The sequence below is a fragment of the Halteromyces radiatus genome (genome assembly GCF_025201355.1).
Source record: "Halteromyces radiatus strain CBS 162.75 chromosome Unknown BX664scaffold_4, whole genome shotgun sequence".
Taxonomy (NCBI): domain Eukaryota; kingdom Fungi; phylum Mucoromycota; class Mucoromycetes; order Mucorales; family Cunninghamellaceae; genus Halteromyces; species Halteromyces radiatus.
In genome coordinates, this window is record NW_026251690.1 from 3,200,123 (window position 1) to 3,217,196 (window position 17,074).

At 33.0% G+C, this 17,074-nt stretch overlaps 8 protein-coding genes across 8 annotated transcripts; 3 read left to right on the forward strand and 5 right to left on the reverse strand.

Moving 5' to 3' along the window:
- Positions 1-252: 252 nt before the first annotated feature.
- On the forward strand, positions 253-1,775 carry BX664DRAFT_373985 (P-loop containing nucleoside triphosphate hydrolase protein; the record flags this gene model as incomplete). Its single annotated transcript, XM_051548691.1, has 7 exons — positions 253-287; positions 360-627; positions 695-904; positions 974-1,042; positions 1,095-1,382; positions 1,436-1,486; positions 1,571-1,775. The coding sequence occupies 7 exons, from the start codon at positions 253-255 to the stop codon at positions 1,661-1,663; spliced, it is 1,014 nt and encodes a 337-aa protein (XP_051400754.1). The 3' UTR covers positions 1,664-1,775.
- Positions 1,776-2,155: 380 nt separating this feature from the next.
- On the forward strand, positions 2,156-2,973 carry BX664DRAFT_334203 (uncharacterized protein). The gene is made up of 2 exons (XM_051545662.1): positions 2,156-2,295; positions 2,376-2,973. Exons 1-2 carry the CDS (start codon positions 2,242-2,244, stop codon positions 2,739-2,741), a joined length of 420 nt encoding a protein of 139 aa, XP_051400755.1. The 5' UTR covers positions 2,156-2,241; the 3' UTR covers positions 2,742-2,973.
- Positions 2,974-3,284: 311 nt separating this feature from the next.
- On the reverse strand, positions 3,285-4,882 carry BX664DRAFT_144452 (uncharacterized protein). Its single transcript, XM_051539871.1, has 3 exons — positions 4,374-4,882; positions 3,919-4,303; positions 3,285-3,836 (listed from the first exon to the last, which is right to left on the reverse strand). Exons 1-3 carry the CDS (start codon positions 4,766-4,768, stop codon positions 3,438-3,440), a joined length of 1,179 nt encoding a protein of 392 aa, XP_051400756.1. The 5' UTR covers positions 4,769-4,882; the 3' UTR covers positions 3,285-3,437.
- Positions 4,883-5,422: 540 nt separating this feature from the next.
- On the reverse strand, positions 5,423-6,778 carry BX664DRAFT_263149 (periplasmic binding protein-like I; the record flags this gene model as incomplete). The annotated part of the gene is made up of 4 exons (XM_051540754.1): positions 5,423-5,624; positions 5,815-6,229; positions 6,298-6,447; positions 6,526-6,778. The coding sequence occupies 4 exons, from the start codon at positions 6,776-6,778 to the stop codon at positions 5,423-5,425; spliced, it is 1,020 nt and encodes a 339-aa protein (XP_051400757.1).
- A 1,035-nt stretch (positions 6,779-7,813) lies between these two features.
- BX664DRAFT_334211 (uncharacterized protein) lies at positions 7,814-10,747 on the reverse strand. Its single transcript, XM_051545663.1, has 3 exons — positions 10,053-10,747; positions 9,139-9,971; positions 7,814-9,050 (listed from the first exon to the last, which is right to left on the reverse strand). The coding sequence occupies exons 1-3, from the start codon at positions 10,723-10,725 to the stop codon at positions 7,842-7,844; spliced, it is 2,715 nt and encodes a 904-aa protein (XP_051400758.1). The 5' UTR covers positions 10,726-10,747; the 3' UTR covers positions 7,814-7,841.
- A 235-nt stretch (positions 10,748-10,982) lies between these two features.
- BX664DRAFT_334216 (uncharacterized protein) lies at positions 10,983-12,084 on the reverse strand. Its single transcript, XM_051545664.1, has 2 exons — positions 11,590-12,084; positions 10,983-11,496 (listed from the first exon to the last, which is right to left on the reverse strand). Exons 1-2 carry the CDS (start codon positions 11,981-11,983, stop codon positions 11,057-11,059), a joined length of 834 nt encoding a protein of 277 aa, XP_051400759.1. The 5' UTR covers positions 11,984-12,084; the 3' UTR covers positions 10,983-11,056.
- Positions 12,050-14,080, reverse strand: BX664DRAFT_334219 (putative diphthamide synthesis protein-domain-containing protein). The gene is made up of 8 exons (XM_051545665.1): positions 13,929-14,080; positions 13,754-13,842; positions 13,624-13,693; positions 13,471-13,534; positions 13,004-13,396; positions 12,836-12,904; positions 12,513-12,770; positions 12,050-12,443 (listed from the first exon to the last, which is right to left on the reverse strand). The coding sequence occupies exons 1-8, from the start codon at positions 14,050-14,052 to the stop codon at positions 12,197-12,199; spliced, it is 1,314 nt and encodes a 437-aa protein (XP_051400760.1). The 5' UTR covers positions 14,053-14,080; the 3' UTR covers positions 12,050-12,196.
- Positions 14,015-16,105, forward strand: BX664DRAFT_334222 (cytochrome oxidase assembly protein-domain-containing protein). The gene is made up of 5 exons (XM_051545666.1): positions 14,015-14,045; positions 14,175-14,749; positions 14,906-15,092; positions 15,167-15,976; positions 16,085-16,105. The coding sequence occupies exons 2-4, from the start codon at positions 14,247-14,249 to the stop codon at positions 15,881-15,883; spliced, it is 1,407 nt and encodes a 468-aa protein (XP_051400761.1). The 5' UTR covers positions 14,015-14,045; positions 14,175-14,246; the 3' UTR covers positions 15,884-15,976; positions 16,085-16,105.
- The last annotated feature ends 969 nt before the right edge of the window (positions 16,106-17,074 follow it).

The following is a 17,074-nucleotide window of genomic DNA, read 5'->3' on the forward strand; positions in this document are numbered from 1 at the left end:
GTGGGTATTGTGGTGACGATAGGGATCATTATACCTCAATTTTTCATTGCAATAGCCATTGCTTGTCTCTTTTACTGCTTATATGGTGCAACTTATATTGATGTTTCTCATCGACTTAAAAAATTGGATACAGATACAAGACCTTTAGTATACAATTTATATATGGACACGTTGACTGGATTGGTGACTATCAGGGCCTATGGCAAGCAACAACAAATGATGAAAAAAATGTATCAATTACTAGATGATACAATGCGACCTTTTTACTTTTTATGGACAACTAATAGGTAAACAAAAATTATATATATATATACTTCTATTGTATGGATGACTTGATTTTTTTTTTTTTTTTTTGATAGATGGTTGTTTGTACGTGTAGAATTCATTGGTGCATCACTATGTCTCTTTCTTGGATTGATCTTAGTTTACAAAATGGAACAATTGGATGCAGGGTTGGCTGGCATTGTACTGACATTAGCATCCAGTCTTTTAGAATATATCTATTGGATGATGAGACAATCAACAGCAGTTGGTATGCATTTTGATGCTGTGCAACATATCAATGAATATATGGATATGCCTCAAGAACCACCAGGTGTATTAGATGGATCACGACCTCCTGCAGCGGTAAGAATGGAAATGATTGGATGAAATTTTGGGAGAAAAAATTTCTCACTTTTTTTTTGTTCATTAGTGGCCAACATCAGCGGCAATTCAAGTACGTGATTTGATGATTGGTAGTACGGAAGAATGTATCTTGAAACACGTGTCCTTTACTGTGCTTCCTGGTGAAAAGATGGCCTTGGTAGGTGGCGGTGAACGAAACGCGTTTCTTCTTTGTCTATTTCGATTCCTTGATCCTTTACGTGGCTTTATCAAGGTGGATGGTGTGAACATTGCTTGGGTAACCAAAAAAAAAAAAAAAATTATACATAAATGAATATTTTCGATTTCCGACCAACATTTCATTTAGATTGGAGTAGAAGACCTTCGTTCAAGAATCACGTTTATTTCTAAAAATTGTGATTTTATCGGTGACACAGTAAGTAACAAAAAAAAAAAAGAATATATTGATTAAAACGATTTCTTTTTAGGTACGTAGTAATTTGGATCCATTTGGAGAATATGATGATTATGAATTATGGCAAGCACTTTATCGAGTTCATTTGGCAAGTCCAGAAGATGGATTAAATGAAGGAATGATTTATGATTTGGATATGGTGATCCGTCAGAACAAAATGATGTTTTCGACTGGTGATAAACAACTATTGGCTATGGCTCGTGCTTTTTTACGTGATGCTGTCAAACTTGTGGTGATTGAAGAGGCGAGTGAAGATCATCTTAAAATAGCACGTATCATCACGGAAGAATTGATGGATTCTGTAAGTTTATTATGTTATTCATTACTATTATTGACTCATTTTATTTCATTTAGACTGTACTTTTGATTGCTCATGGTTTAGATCATGCATTGGAATATGATCGAGTAAATAATTAAAAAAAAAACGTGATTTTTCAAAAAAATGAGGAAATAATGTTTTATTATTATTATTATTATTATTATTATTAGGTGATTGTCTTTGATGAAGGTGAATTAGTTGAAATTGGAAGACCTATGGAACTTTTAAAAGACACCAATAGTAGATTACATATGTTCAAATAATCTTTTATTTTTTTTTTCATATCTATTATATACAAATCTATATTTTATTTTTATTTTTTTTAGATTAATAAAAAATTTCTTTTAAAAAATTTTACATGAAATTTCATCTCTATTTTGGTAATAAAATGTGGGTGTGTGAATCTCCACCAATGGTGTACCCATCTTTTTTTTATTTTTTTATGAAAAAAAGGTCAAACGTGGGTACATATCGGAAAAAGGGGGGGGGTGAAGGAGGTTAAGAGACCGAAAAATGGTTGAGGATCAGCAATACATCATTTTTAGCCAATGAAACGAATGAATGGGCGTGGCATCATCTTTTAAAGAAAAGTCGACCAAGATATTCAGGGAGCGTGAATAGAGTAACAAACCTAACAGGCACGGTGTTTAAATTCTCAGTCTGGAACCTATTCTTGGAATATAAAAATGACCAAGGTTACTTTTTTTTTTTTCTTTCTTTCCTTCTTTTTATACTTTATACTTTATACTTCTTTGTTGATTTTTTATTTTATTTTATTTTTTCAACAATATATAATTTTTATTTTTACATATACAAATAGACAACAACAATAATAATAATAATGAGCGATTTACAATGGTGTACTACTTGTGATAAGGCTATTCAAGCTTATTCGGTAAGTTTGCATAAGTCCCGCTTTATTATTATTATTTCTTCAAAACTAATATTTCTTTTTTTTATTATTATTATTATTAGAATTCATTATATTGTTCAGAAGAATGTCTTCGTCAAGATGCTATCAATCACCACCCTATGCTTGGTTATGATTTTGCCGAATTCAAGGATTTCCCTCGACGAACAAGTTTGTCTCCATCTATGATCACTTTATCTCCAGCATTATCTACTACATCCACCATGTCTGCCGTTTCTCCTACATTGTCTCCTTTGCCAAGTACATTTGCTCTTTCTCATCCAAAGCATTCATCTGTATACCCATCCTCACTATCAGATGATGTCTTACTTCTTGAATCCAATGAGAACAAGACATCAAATAATAATAGTAGTAGGACCACAGCATCTCAACTTCAACTCAAGTCTCATCAAAGTATCTTCTTCGTATGATCCTTATTTTATCTATCATTTATCATTGTCTATACTTTAGTTCCATCTATATCCCTTTTTTATTATTATTACACATCTTCATCTTCATGCCTCTCTTCCTTATGTATATACACAAAAAAAAAACTTCATTTTATGATGTCCTCCACTTTTATCTTCAATAAACAAATAAATACGATGGATGATTCTGATAATGCATTATCAGTAAAGATACCCCATTCTTTTATATCACCTACATGATTGGTCTACTTTTTTTTTGTTTGTTTATTTGTTCCATGTACATATAAAAATGTCAAAGCTCTCAAGTGGGAAAAAAAAAAAGAAAAATCTTAATCGTCTAGCCCATTTACACTTTAAGTTACTGTCACCATATTTTCTAGAATCATGCTTTAAGGCCATAGTCTGGATGACCCACAAAAAAAAAAAAGATGATGTCAATTTTCAACCGGCATCTCAAAGTTACCCCTTAACTATTTTTTGACACAAAACTATTTTAGTATCCTGTACAAAGAAAACGTTTTCCCTTTTTTTTTTTTTTTTTTTTGAACCGGAGCATCAAAATAATGCCAACAACAAAACGTTTATTATGATTGGAGGGGAATGTATGTACAAACAAGGGTGGAATAGCATAAAAGATATGTATTTCAACACTAATATACTAAAAAAAAATAATAAGCAGAATAAAAAAAAATATATATATTATTCGGTAACTAAAGAAGACTTGGTTGGAGTCATAGGGACTAAAAGAAGATCATGAGAAAAAGAAGAATCCGGTAAGATTGATACATCATCTTCATTGTCTTTTTGATCTAAACGAGGAGGGTCACACGGTTCAAAACAGGTTTGCCAAATTTCCATGGTTTCCTTGTTAGCCACTTGAATATATAAATCATACCATCCTTGACCATGGATACGTAAGATATAATTGCCTTCATCTTGTTCCAAGGATGTTCTAGAATATCCCATCACCGTGCCATGAGATTTATGATGTGCGAAATGCGATACATAGCCAAGCCAAGGAAATACCATAATCCGCTGCATTTGCCACTGTGCCAAATAAGGAAAGTACCGAAACACCTTCCGCACAGGCATTTCACCCTATCACAAAAAAAAATAAGGTAAATAAACAAATAATCACAAAAAAAAAAACAGACTATTCCCTTTTTTTTTTTTTTTTTACCTCTTGAATCATTTGTAAATGCTTATATTGATCTAATTCATTATCTCCTTGTTGTTGTTTTGTGAGTCGTCTTCTTCCGGATGAACTTGATGTTGTTGTCGTGTCACCTGAACAGGAACCATCCGTATCCGGCATAGGCTTTAAAAAGGAAGGTTGATGATCCATACTATGAGAGTTTTGTTGACGACTACTGGAAGGACTAGTTTTTTTGTCGCGGACATATTCAAGTCGATAAAATGCATACATTTTAGGTACAAATAGGACAAGAAGAGAAAATGTGGTTGCCCAAAGAATCGAGATTGCACCCATATAAAATCGTGTATAGAAATCCGCCAATGGATTGACCAATGCTGAATAACCAACTAATGCTGAAAACAAAATGTTACTAATAAAGAAGTATATGTCAATTATTATAATTATTATTTCCATTCTTTTTTTTTTTTTTTTTTGCTTACTAAACTGAAAGTCCCATTTGTCGACATTCACTATAATTATTATATCGTCTGTCTGCCAGTCTTGTTTTATATGCAAGAAAAGTGGCCACAAACAACATGACAGCAGCATATGCACTTGGAATGATCAAAAACACCAAACGAACATTACTACTAGTAGAACATTCCCAATAATATAATGATGTTGATACAATCACCTTGGTGGGTCTTGGTTGCGTCACTGCTAATCCAATAATAAGAATCACCATATCAGTCACAACTACCATCGATGTAGACTTAATCAGCTGCCAATCAGTAATAACATTTCTTGTGATAAACACGTTGTTGAAAATACGATATATCCGGTAGTTCTTGGCAATCATGTTCCTAGAAAAAAAATAATTAGAATTCATCCACATTCTTTTATATATATATCCAATTTACCCCAATACTAGTAAAAACCCTAATGTAAAAGTGATAGGCGAGAAATAACATGTAAACTGAGTAGGAATATCTAACATTTCGATCACTGATAAATAGGTCAAGATAAATCCAATCAATTCCAAACAACAAAACAATGGACTATCAAACAAAATAAAAATAAATAAATACAAGATGTATTATGTTCATATTTTTTTTTTTGATATTTACCTGGAAGCTTTGAAGACTTCATTTTTCCTAAATATAATCACTATACAAAACATAGCAATGGATACCAAGATTCCCAATGCTGAAAAGGTCAAAATAGCCAAAGATACCGGTGATGAGTAACTTGGATTCAATGCTGTACTTGGTGGTGAATCTAGTGGAGGCTATGAAAAGAAGAAAGATTGCTTAGTTTCTCAAGTTGCTTCTTTTAGCAACAACCTACTTTGGTTGTACCATCGTGAAACATGGGTAATTGAGTCAGTTGTAATTTTCCACCTAGACTATGACCAATATTGACAGTGGCACCATGTTGTACGTTGTAGATAAGGAAGTTTCTAGTTTGTTTTTTTTTTTTTTGTGAAAAAAAAAGATAAGATTATGTGTTAGTTTCATTTTGATTTTTTTTTCCCTAATAGACTCATTTTTTACCCAATAGAGAGATCGCCATTAGAATCGTATATCATGGGTCCATTCGGTCCAACATATCCAACATTAAAAGCAGGAGGTAACATTGTTTCTCCCAATTCACCTGTAGCCAATAACTTTAAACCTGTTGATTGATCCTTTTGTGTAGATAATGTTTGTCGAAATCCATTGGCCATCACCATCATACATGAATAAGCTAGTCTATTTATCATATGTATATATATATAAAAGAATCAGAATTCATCAATATACTTATCCTATTTTCCATAGTATTTTTTTTTTCTATTTACCCTTCATTGGTAGAGATTTTGGGAGCACCAGCTCTTGGATACCTATAGAAAAGAAAAAAGATGAATAAAAAAAATAACAGGATTATAATAAGGTCACCTACGTGTTTGGATCTAGTGAAGCCCATTGTTGTAAAAAGGCATCAAAAGGAGCATATCCATTGAGAGATAGCCAGCTGTCAAACATAAAGAGACCATTGTAAGTAGAATTATAATCCAGAGGAGTAGAAGAAGAGTGGTTATGATTATATTTCAGAACATCCTGTTGTAGTCGAGTATCGCTCACTCCTAATAGTAACCAGGTATAATCATTTGTCATATAACCCAAGGAAGCTGCTTGAAGCATCAGAGAAGTTTGTGTATCATCAGTGGCTGCTACAATAATCACTCGAGTATCGCCTTGTGTAACATTCTGTAATGCATAAGTCATATCATCCACATCGATGGCAGGATCAAAGGAATGTGATTGTACGATTTCTAATCCTTGAGAACTGGCTTGAATAAGTGCACGTTGAAAAACTATCAAAATAAAATAAAAAAAAAATTGAGTTTCTCATCCTACTTATCCTAAGATAACCGTACCGTACATTGTTGTCCCAAAGCCGAATCAGAATAAATAATGCCAATTTTAGACCAGCCTTGTAAAGCAGCAAATGATAACATAGGATCAGCAAAAATAACTTGAGTAGGAATGGTACGAAAGAAGTATTTATATTGTGTTTTGTCAGATAAGGCAACTATATGAATAGAAAATAAAATAAAATAAAATAAAATAAAATGAATAATCTACTTTTCAAAGGATATATATAACTTACTCGTTTTGGAAGCAAAAGAACATTGTGGAATTTGTAAAGTACTTGACATGAGAGCGCTTAGACTTGTCCAGGAACTAGATACATCTCCAATGACACCAATAACCCCATTTTGCATTAAAGTCACAGATGAATATACTGCAGAAGTGACTGAATTTTGTTCCTTAGCATCACTATCAGGGTAAGAATCCTTTTGTATCAAAGTAATATATACACCAGGAATAAGTTGATTGCGATTGATATCGTTGACTGCCATTCGAATAGCTGATGACCCTCTATATATGAAAAAAAAAAGATAAATAAACGTGTAAACTAGTATCCTAAAAGGAAATCATTTTATTTTCTTACCCCCAGACAATATTAGCAGTAAAGTTATCACCTTTTTGACTAAATGGTAGTAGCACACCGATCTATATATATATATAAAGAGAGAGAGAATAAAGTGAGTCGTAGCATAACAAAAAAAAAAAAAAAAAAAAAAAAAAAAAAAAAAAGAGGTCATTACCTTGACCTCAGTCAAACCAGTAGTATTCATGTTAGGTCGTATAATGTAAGTATCATTGTCGATGCGGGTAATAGTACTGTTACCGTCTTGAAGTATGGGTTGGCCAAAGACATTGATGACTGACATGTAAATTAATGAGAAAGAATAAATACCACACTAGTAGTAAAAAAAAAAAAAAAAAAATGAGGAGAGAGAGAGAGAAATAATGAGAAAGAAAGGAAAGGAAAGGGTGTGTTTTAAGGTATAATATATATATATAAATAATATAAATTATATATATAATAGGTATATGAATAAAGTAAAAAAAGAGAAGGAGTGAAGAGGAAATAAAGTGATAGCGTTGGAATGCACTGACAAGATCTGAAAATAGTGAGAGAGAGAGAGAGGAAGAAAAGAAAGAGAAAAAGAAGAAAAAAAAAAGAAGTGAAAAGATAATACTATTTTTAAGGGGTGAGATGATAAAATGATAGTTTTTTTTTTTTTTTTCTTAGTATCATTCATCAAAAACGAGATATATGACCAACAGGAGCAAAAAGGGGGACAAAACACTAGAAACTAAGCGGGATATAAAAAAAATGGAGACAGATCCCAAAAAAAAAGGAGTTACTTTATTTCATTGAATTCATATTCATTCGTCAAGTATAAACAAAAAGCTAAGCAACTAACCTCCCTAGTGCGTTTATCTATTAAAAAAAAAAAAGACCAACAATCATCAAACGAACCAGAAAATCGTAGTGCATAAATCATATTCAAATCCCGCGTCAACCTTTTTTAGGTTTTTTTTCTTTTTATTTTTATTTTTATTTTGTTTATTTTATTTGTGAAGTTTTTTCTCTAATCTATCTATCAATTTGTAAGGAAGACTAGGTATACGAATAATATTTCCTTTCTTTTCACGTTCAGCTTTTTGTTTAATTTCTAAATACATGGATTCAGATGATAATGTTGTAACATCCTTCATATCATCTTTTTGTTCTTGTTGTTGATTGAATGGTAATATATATCGACTTTCCATTGATCCTTTTTCCATCATTTGTAATAAATCTTCTTTCTTGTTATTTTCCACATATTTCCCTAATAAAAATGATTTGAGTTGAGATAAATGATGTGTCATCATCGGTCCTTCACTGTTGTTTCCTTGCCACCATTGAACGCGTAGATTCACCCATTCTTCCACATGTTTTGGTAATTGCGATTCCGAGATTTCATAACGATAATGACTAACACAACGTTTGATATGTATTGGCGATAACCAAGTTAATTCTTGACAAGTAGATCTAAATATATCCACATCGTTCAATCCAGATAAACATTGAAGTAGTTGTAATAATTGAGTAAGTCGTTCCAGTCCTACCACTTGACTGTTATCTCCATCACGTTGCCATTCTTCTTCAAGTACAGAGATATTTAAACGAATCGATAAAGCCTTGGATCGACAAAGGTATTTTTTATTTGCCAGAATTTGATTGAATGATTCACATAGAATGTAAAATTTACATTGCGCCATCGTATGTTGTACCAAGTATCCAGGAAGTTCGTATATTGTTATCATTGTATCTTCAATGTCACTCAGCAACTTAATAACAGTCTTTGGTCCATCACTGCCATCATTGTTTTCATCCCCATTCAAATTTGTTGTTGTTGTTGTTGTTGTTGTTGTTGTTGTTGTTGTTGTTGTTGTTGTTGTTGTTGAAGTATTAATACCACCAGTATTGCTCTCCATTGATGTTCGCATAGATCCTCGGCGTTGAAAGAACTTGGACCAATCATTAGAATCCACAAAATCAACAGATGTCCTATCCTGTATAGCTTGATAATCCAGCAGTGCAATACTCATTAATTTATCCAATCGTCGTTCACAATCTCTAAGGAAGAGAGTATACAATTCTACCATCAAATCCGCCAGCTGTTCCTGTCTCTGCTTTGTACCGCTTTCCAATCCAGTATCACGTCTGAGGTATGCTATGAGTTGATATATGTTTGTCATCCAGTAACACAAAAGAGTGGTATCCTTAGCACATTGCTATTCACAAAACATATATATACAATTAGATTGAAAACACTTACTTATAGGACCAAAAAAAAAAATTTTTTTTTCTACATTTATTTACCTTTGTCACCTTTGAGAGCCTGGCTATAGATATATCGAAGAATTGCATCAAGACATCACGAGTAGCATAATAATAAGCAAATCTTGCACATAGAAATAAAAGATTGGCTGGAATCCATAGGGTGTCATCCTTGTTGTTGATAGATATTGTTTTGGGGATTGTTTTCAAGTCCAAAACTACATCCAAGAGAGAATTAAGATCATCCAGAGAGAACACAAACATTTGATCCACTTGACAATTATCCCAAACAAAGGTATGTGTCGATCGAATACTTGCTTCCAATTTCTTCAATGTTTCTTGCCTTTCACCATCATTGTTATCGTCATCATCATCGTCGTCATCATCATTCGTGCTGAATCCAGAAGAAGAAGATCTAACAGATTTGTTATTGTTGATATTGACAAGAGCATCATAAAAAAGCTCATGTCGTTGGGTTAATAATCGATGTCTTTCTGATTCTGCCGTCATAAAATGAGTATACGCATCCAAGCCTGAATGTTGAAATCCACTGATTCTATTTGAAGAGAGTTTATTTGTCGTTGTTGAAGCTGAGGTTGTCAAAACGGGAGTCGATTGTCTACGTGCTGATTTCACAAGGAGTTGATTGCTTTTTTTTCTTTTGACCATCCGATGGACCGAAACACTATGTCGTCGAGAACATTGAGATGTTGATTGGAGTAATGCTGTCAAAGTCTGATCATCGCCAAATACAAAGTCCAATGCAGTATTTCCTTTGATCGATTGTATTTCTGGTGTTGCCCCATGAGATAAAAGAATTTCCACTATGGTATCATGATGGTTCACTGTTGCCCACATCAAAGCTGTCCACCCACCTGATTGATGTACGCAAAAAAAAAAAAAAAAAAAAAAAAATAGATGAGTATTGATTTGATCAAAATAATAGATACACTTACGATTATCTTGTAGATCAACAATAGCATTTGCTTCCAGGAACCATTTAACAGTAGAGAGATGACCAAAACAAGCTGCATAGATTAAACCAGTAGTGCCTTCTTCATCATCAGCTACATTGATCAAATCCCTGCATTTGTGTCCCAAGGTCTTAACCAAATATGTGTCACCATTGGAAGCGGCCCTTAGAAATTGATTCACCAATTGTTTGTCTTGTACAGTCGTGTTACTTTTGCATACGGGAGGAGTAGTCAGTAATGTAGTCTGGTCATAATTGTTATTCATTGGTTGCTGAAGAGGACCTAATGAAGGAGTGTTAGTAGTAGAATTGTTGTTGCTTGTAGGACTTGTCATTGAGATGGGAGATAACAAGATATTCTTGTTGCTTGAAAGTCGTTTGGAGTGATTGTTTGTATCCAAAGTAGATTGCTTTTTTGTTGTTTTTTGCATTTGATTTAACATGGAAGAAAACTGTTGAAAACTATCAGCAATCTTGGCCGTAAGTTCATCAGGTGACATGACAGGATCTGAGGTATAAACTGAACGAGGTCGAGGTTGGTGAACTACACTACGATTTCGTCGTAACTGAGGAGTATAAGCATTTTGAGCAATAGTAGTGTCTATGGTCATACAAGTCCTTTGAGTTGGATTTGGTTTTTCTAATGAGCGTTCCATTGCTCTATTAAAAAAAAAAAAAAAAAAAAAAGGAGTGAAGGAAAAAAAAAAAAAAAGAATAAAAGTGGGGGAAACTAAACAATTATTGTTGTGCGACCCTAAAAAGTATATTTTGGATACATCTCCGCCTGCATTCACTCAATATCTTCTAGTTCATTTGAACCCATATGACTTGCACACGCACACTACATTTATTGACCTATTACTGCTTTTTTTTTCCTTCTTCCTTTCTTGACATTGTAAAGAAAACTCTCTATAATCATATACATGTCACAAAAAATCTATACCTATAAGTGGATACCTTTTTTATTAAAAAAAAATGTCATTGTTTTTATGCTGGTAATGAATGATGATGATGATGATGATGAGGAGGAGGAGGAGGAGGAGGAGGAGAAAAAGATGGATGATGAGACTGAGGTTGATAAGGGGTGGCATGATATTGATTAGGATCATATTGTCTTTGAGGATGACGACGGCGACGACGACGACGGATGGTTGACATAGCATTTTGTCGATATTTTGGATCAGACCAACACTGTGCAGAGAAACAAATAAATCCAATCAAGAGGAAAAAACTACTGATACCCAACATATATAAAGATGGACCCCAAGTATATGTTAAACCGAACAATGTTTGTAATGATTGGAATAAGGTCATGTAGGAAAAGATAATCATAGCAAGTCCACAAGCACTACATACAAATCCTACAATGCTGAACATACCTCCAAGACATGGTAAAATATCAGATGTTCGATGTGTAAATATTGCAACTATATATTAAAAAAAAAAAAAAGATGGAAAAAGGTGATGATCAATAATTCGAAATAAAAGAAGCATTTTTTTTTAAAAAAAAATTATTTTACCGCAGAGTGAAAGAAAACACAAAATAGCTGTTGGTAACACAACAAGATTGGCTTTATGAAGAGCCAAAGGTTTACTTGTATCGATTTGAAATTGAAGTTGTTGAATATTGGCAGCACCGCTAATCGCCACTAATTGATCAAGATCAAGATCATAGGATAAACTGGCCTCGGTACAATTCATCATCATCTTTGTGGTCGTGACGTTATGGTTATCCTCCATCAGGCAAGAATTATAGGGACCATAGACAATGGATAAATCACCTAAAGGTTGAATCAATTTTATGACATATACTTGAGGTAAGATACTATTTGTAAATGTAACACCTAGGTTAACAACAATCATCATCCCCAATGCAAGTGCAGTGAACACTAATGATACAATGGAAGCCTGCATTATCTCCCTCTTTCACCCTTTCTGTTCTATCTGACCTCCTTCACTATATAATAATAAAGGGAAAAGAAAAGAAAATAGAAGGTGAATGAATTAAAAAAAAAAAGGTTCGAGTTTATATTTATTTTCACAATGTAGGACAGACAAAAAAAGAAAGTATGATTTATTTTTGAATACAAAGGTAAAAATAATAGTATATCTATAATCTTAAATAAACTATGGAGCTATTACTCCATCACTAGTTGTTGTGGGCTTGTTTCGTCTAGCTGATGATCGAGGTACACTACGTCCGTGATTTGGTGTATGAGGTCCCAAAGAATCATTCGCATAGAAATCCATAGGATAAACTTCTTGCCATTCTGTTTTACCAAGAGCAATAGAGGCTTCATAAGGTGTCAGTAATGGTTTAGGGAAAGCATAACCCCAATCAATGGATAATCGAGGACAAGCAATTTGGATCCATCTATGTATATATATAAAAAAAAAAAGGATTAATGATTCAATTTTTGATTTTATTCACGTGTATACTTACGCATCAACGTCATCAAACTGAGCCAACTTTCCCGGGAATATTTCAGACAATAGTACTACTATAGATTCCTTGCCTTGATCCTGAATACAAGATTCCAAATATTCCATCACTTGAGGTTTTCCTTGGCGTCCCAGTGTTCCCAAAATCAATCCATATTTCTTGGCTTCTTTTCCAACTTGCACAGAATGTTTTCGTAAAGATTGCATTTCTTCATGATCATAACGTTCTCGAGTGAATCCTTTATCATATGGATTGTATCTATTATTAGAAAGAATAAAAAATCATGCTTCAATAAAGAGAGAGAATTTATCTTTTTGACTTACTGGAAGGCTGGTATATCAGGATTATGGATCATAATGGATTCTAAATGGAATCGACCATCACCAATATAACTATATATCAAGATAGAGAAAGAAAGAAAAAAAAAGATAATATGATAATATGAGTATATCTATTGTTCAAGAGAAGCTTTTTTTTTTTCATTGACTCACATGATAGCATCAATGTCATGTAATTTGGGAGATGTGCAACCTAATATTTCACCTGGCGACAATGGTTTTGATTGAGGAATTTGTATAATGTAATCATCTTGTAAAGAATCCCTTGCCGCTTGTAAGGCAGCACCGAATTGAATCACACATACTAAAGCCAATCGTTTTCCTTTTTCGAAATTCTTGCGTACCGTGTTAATAAAATGTTGATTGTCTATACCAATTTCCACAAAGACATATAAAGTGTTGATGGTTGTAATATCCACAGGAATTAAACAACTATGTCCATAATGTACTAAAAAATCACATCCAAGTGCACGGGCCGAATAATCATCAATACAACATGCTCCATAAGTTACATCTCCCATAATCAATGTTTCCACCTGACAAAAACTAGATTATAGAGACCAAATTAAATAACTTTTTTTATATTCTTTCATATATAATGATAATTAAGTATGACTTACACTTCAAGAATATCTGATATAATACATGCAAACATCAAAAGACCTTCGGGAAGTTGAAGAGCGACTACATATATTAAAAAAAAAGAAATAAAAAAATAAAGGAACAAAATAAGATTAGTTACTAATGAGAAAAAAATATAATCCATTCTTTACCTTTTTTTGCTTCTGCTTTTTTGACTCTCCATATAGTTTTGTGGATTTCAAAGTTGTAATTAGAAGGGATCTAGATATAAAAGACGATGAGTATTTTAGTTGGATCAAAGGTTATCATGAATATTCTTACTTGTTCTATAGCTTTGTTCAATAATGGATCATTCAAGATTTCATCGGGGATCTGATGTACAGCACGTCCATTTCGATTACGAGGTGTACCTAAATAGTAATTTGTACAATGTATTAGTAAAAAAGAAGATACGATCTCCCCCCAACTAGTTTCCTTATTTCTTTGTTATTATTACGAGTAAAGCCAACAGCACTGTCTTCAATAGCATTTCCGTCTTGATTTGAGGGTGTTTTCTTGGATCTTCCAACAAATCGTTTTCTAGGTTTTTCAACTTTGGTTTCTGTGGGTAAATCTGACATTTATGTTTAAAAGTAAAAACGAACAAAAAAAAAAAAAAAAAAAAAAAAAAAAAAGAAAGAAAAAGATTATCTTTCACCTCATCCTCCACCGATTCGCGGCATTTGAAATGAAAAAATCATACCATACAAAAAATTTTATATTGTCCCTTTTCTGTTTTTCTTTCTTTCTCTTTCTTGTTGACTATTATCTCCAAATGACTTTATTTCGATTTCTTAGAGTGGGAAATAATGGTTCTCGTACGCTTTCTAATTGCTTACATACCACTTCAAGATCATCCATGCATCCATTTTTAGGACGTTTATCTCGACCTACCACCACCCCTTTGACACAAAACCTAGTTTGGAGTATCGGAACCAACAAGTCAGTTTCACTTTCCTACTTGTCAAAACGTCTCATGTCCTCAGCAACAGTGACAGCAACAACAGCAACAACAACAACAACAGCAGCAGCAGCAAGAGCAACAACAGCTACAAAAGCAGCTGGCATTCAAGTGACGAAACCTATAGTGGCTCATTGGCTTTATTTTAATGCTGGTCTTGTTTTCGCCATTGTAGTTGTTGGTGGTTTGACTCGTTTGACAGAAAGTGGTTTGTCTATCACAGAATGGAATGTTATTTCTGGTATGAAACCTCCACGATCTCAACAAGAATGGACTGAAGAATTTGAAAAATACAAACAGTTCCCTGAATATAAACTGTAAGTTTGTTTTTTACTGTCAAAGAAAATTAAAAAAAAAAAAGGAATATGTTTATGGAAATATGGTGTGACAAAGTAACAAGGAACTATGGATAAGCGCGGATCTACGGAAGTATTCAACAAATTCCCTTTTTTTTTTTTTTTTTTTTTTTCTAGATTGAATCGACATATGACTTTGGAAGAATTCAAGAATATCTTTTACTGGGAATGGTCTCATCGTATGATTGGTAGATTTATTGGAGCCACCTTCATCATCCCCGGTCTTTATTTTGCTTCCAGGGGATACATGACTCGTCGGGTAGCGAAACAAGTGTTTGGTATTACATGTGTTCTTGGTTTTCAGGTATATTTTTATTTTTATTTTATTTTATTTTGGATTAATGATTCCTCATTATTTTTGATTTTATTTTAACATAGGGATTCATGGGTTGGTACATGGTGAAATCTGGATTATCGGAAGCATTGATGAAAGAACCTGGAGCAGTTCCTCGTGTTAGTCAATACAGATTAACAGCTCACTTCGCTACAGCATTGATGATTTATGGTTCAACAATCTTTGTAGCGGCTGATATTCTTCGACAAAACAAATTGGCAAATGGCACTTACCCCAAAGAAATAGCAAACATGATCAACCATCCTGCATTGAAAAGATTCCGTATTTTGACACATTCTTTAGGCGCCTTACTTATTTTGACAGCACTCTCAGGTGGTTTAGTTGCAGGCTTGGATGCTGGATTGATTTATAACGAATGGCCCATGATGGGTGAAGGCTTGATTCCCCCCAAAGATGAATTATGGTCAGATCATTATGTCAAACCTCATGACAAGGGCAAATGGCGAAACTTTTTGGAAAATCCAACCACAGTACAATTCGATCATCGTACTTTGGCAGAAACTTCAGCAGTGGCAGCAACAGCTTTATGGTTCTACGCTCGACGTCTTCCTTTACCTAAAAATGTACGATTGGCAGTCAATACTATGATGGGTGTAGTGGTAGTTCAAGTATCTTTGGGAATCTCTACTTTGATTTATATGGTACCTATTCAATTGGCAGCTGCTCATCAGGCTGGTGCTCTTACTCTCTTGACTAGTAATTTTTGGTTGATTCATGCCCTTCGAAAAGTTCCCTTATAGTTAGACGTTAAATAGATTCTAGAGTTATTAGTAGCATTGATTGTACACATATTTTTCCATTATTATATAATAAATCGATTATTATTATTATTATTATTATTGTTATTATTATTATTATTATTATTATTATTATTATTATTATTATTATTATTATTATTATTATTATTATTATTATTATTATTATTATTATTATTATTATTATTATTATTATTATTATTATTATTATTATTATTATTATTATTATTATTATTATTATTATTATTATTTTAAACATTCATGAATTATGTCTAAATATCGATGTTATATATGAACCAACGTTAATACAGGACCTGATGATGATGATGATATCTAAAAAACTTCTTACAGTAAAGTGTGTTTATTATGAGGATGATTTCTATGATGATTACAATAATCAAGACCATTCTTATGAGAGATCGTGATTAATAATGATAGGGTGACCCTTATTTTTTTTTTTTAAAAAAAAAAAAAAAAAAGATTTGGTCTTCCTTGGATTCGATACTAGATGTCATTGCCCGTTTGGTTCCAATCTCCTATTCAATGACAATGTAGAAACATCATCTCATGCAGACAATGGTCTCCGTGCACCACTGCATTTTTTTTTCTAAGCAGATCTATCAGGAACTATAGAATACTTAACTCCTCTTTCCCCTAATAAAATCCTGTGCCCTTATTTTTTCTATTTTTTTTTTTTCTATTGTGATCGAAAACACACCTTTCTTGCATAAAACATCGTGCCAATGTATCTACCCGTTCTTTTTACTTTTGAAGTCAAATAAGGCGATCAATAGTTTAAAGTCCTACTGTTGCAAACAGTTCATCTCCCTTCAATCTTAGAAAAGGATGAAAGTATTTCTTTCATAACGTCATAGTATTTTTTTTTAAAAAAAAAAGAAAAAAAAAACTGAACTTTTGTGTGTTATGCCATAATGACTGAACAAATACAAATGGTCCTTTTACTCTCTCTCAAGAAGATCTTTTTATATTTATCTCTTTTTATAGTTGGGTTACTGAAACACAACGAAACTATTAACTAACTCCCCATATGCAAACTAAGGAAACATCGGCATTCAACTGTGCAGGGTTGTGCAAAGACCCTTCTCCCTTTCATTAATAGTTGATCTAACCACTCACTGTTTTCTTTAATTTAGTCAAAGAGTTGGTTTATTTATA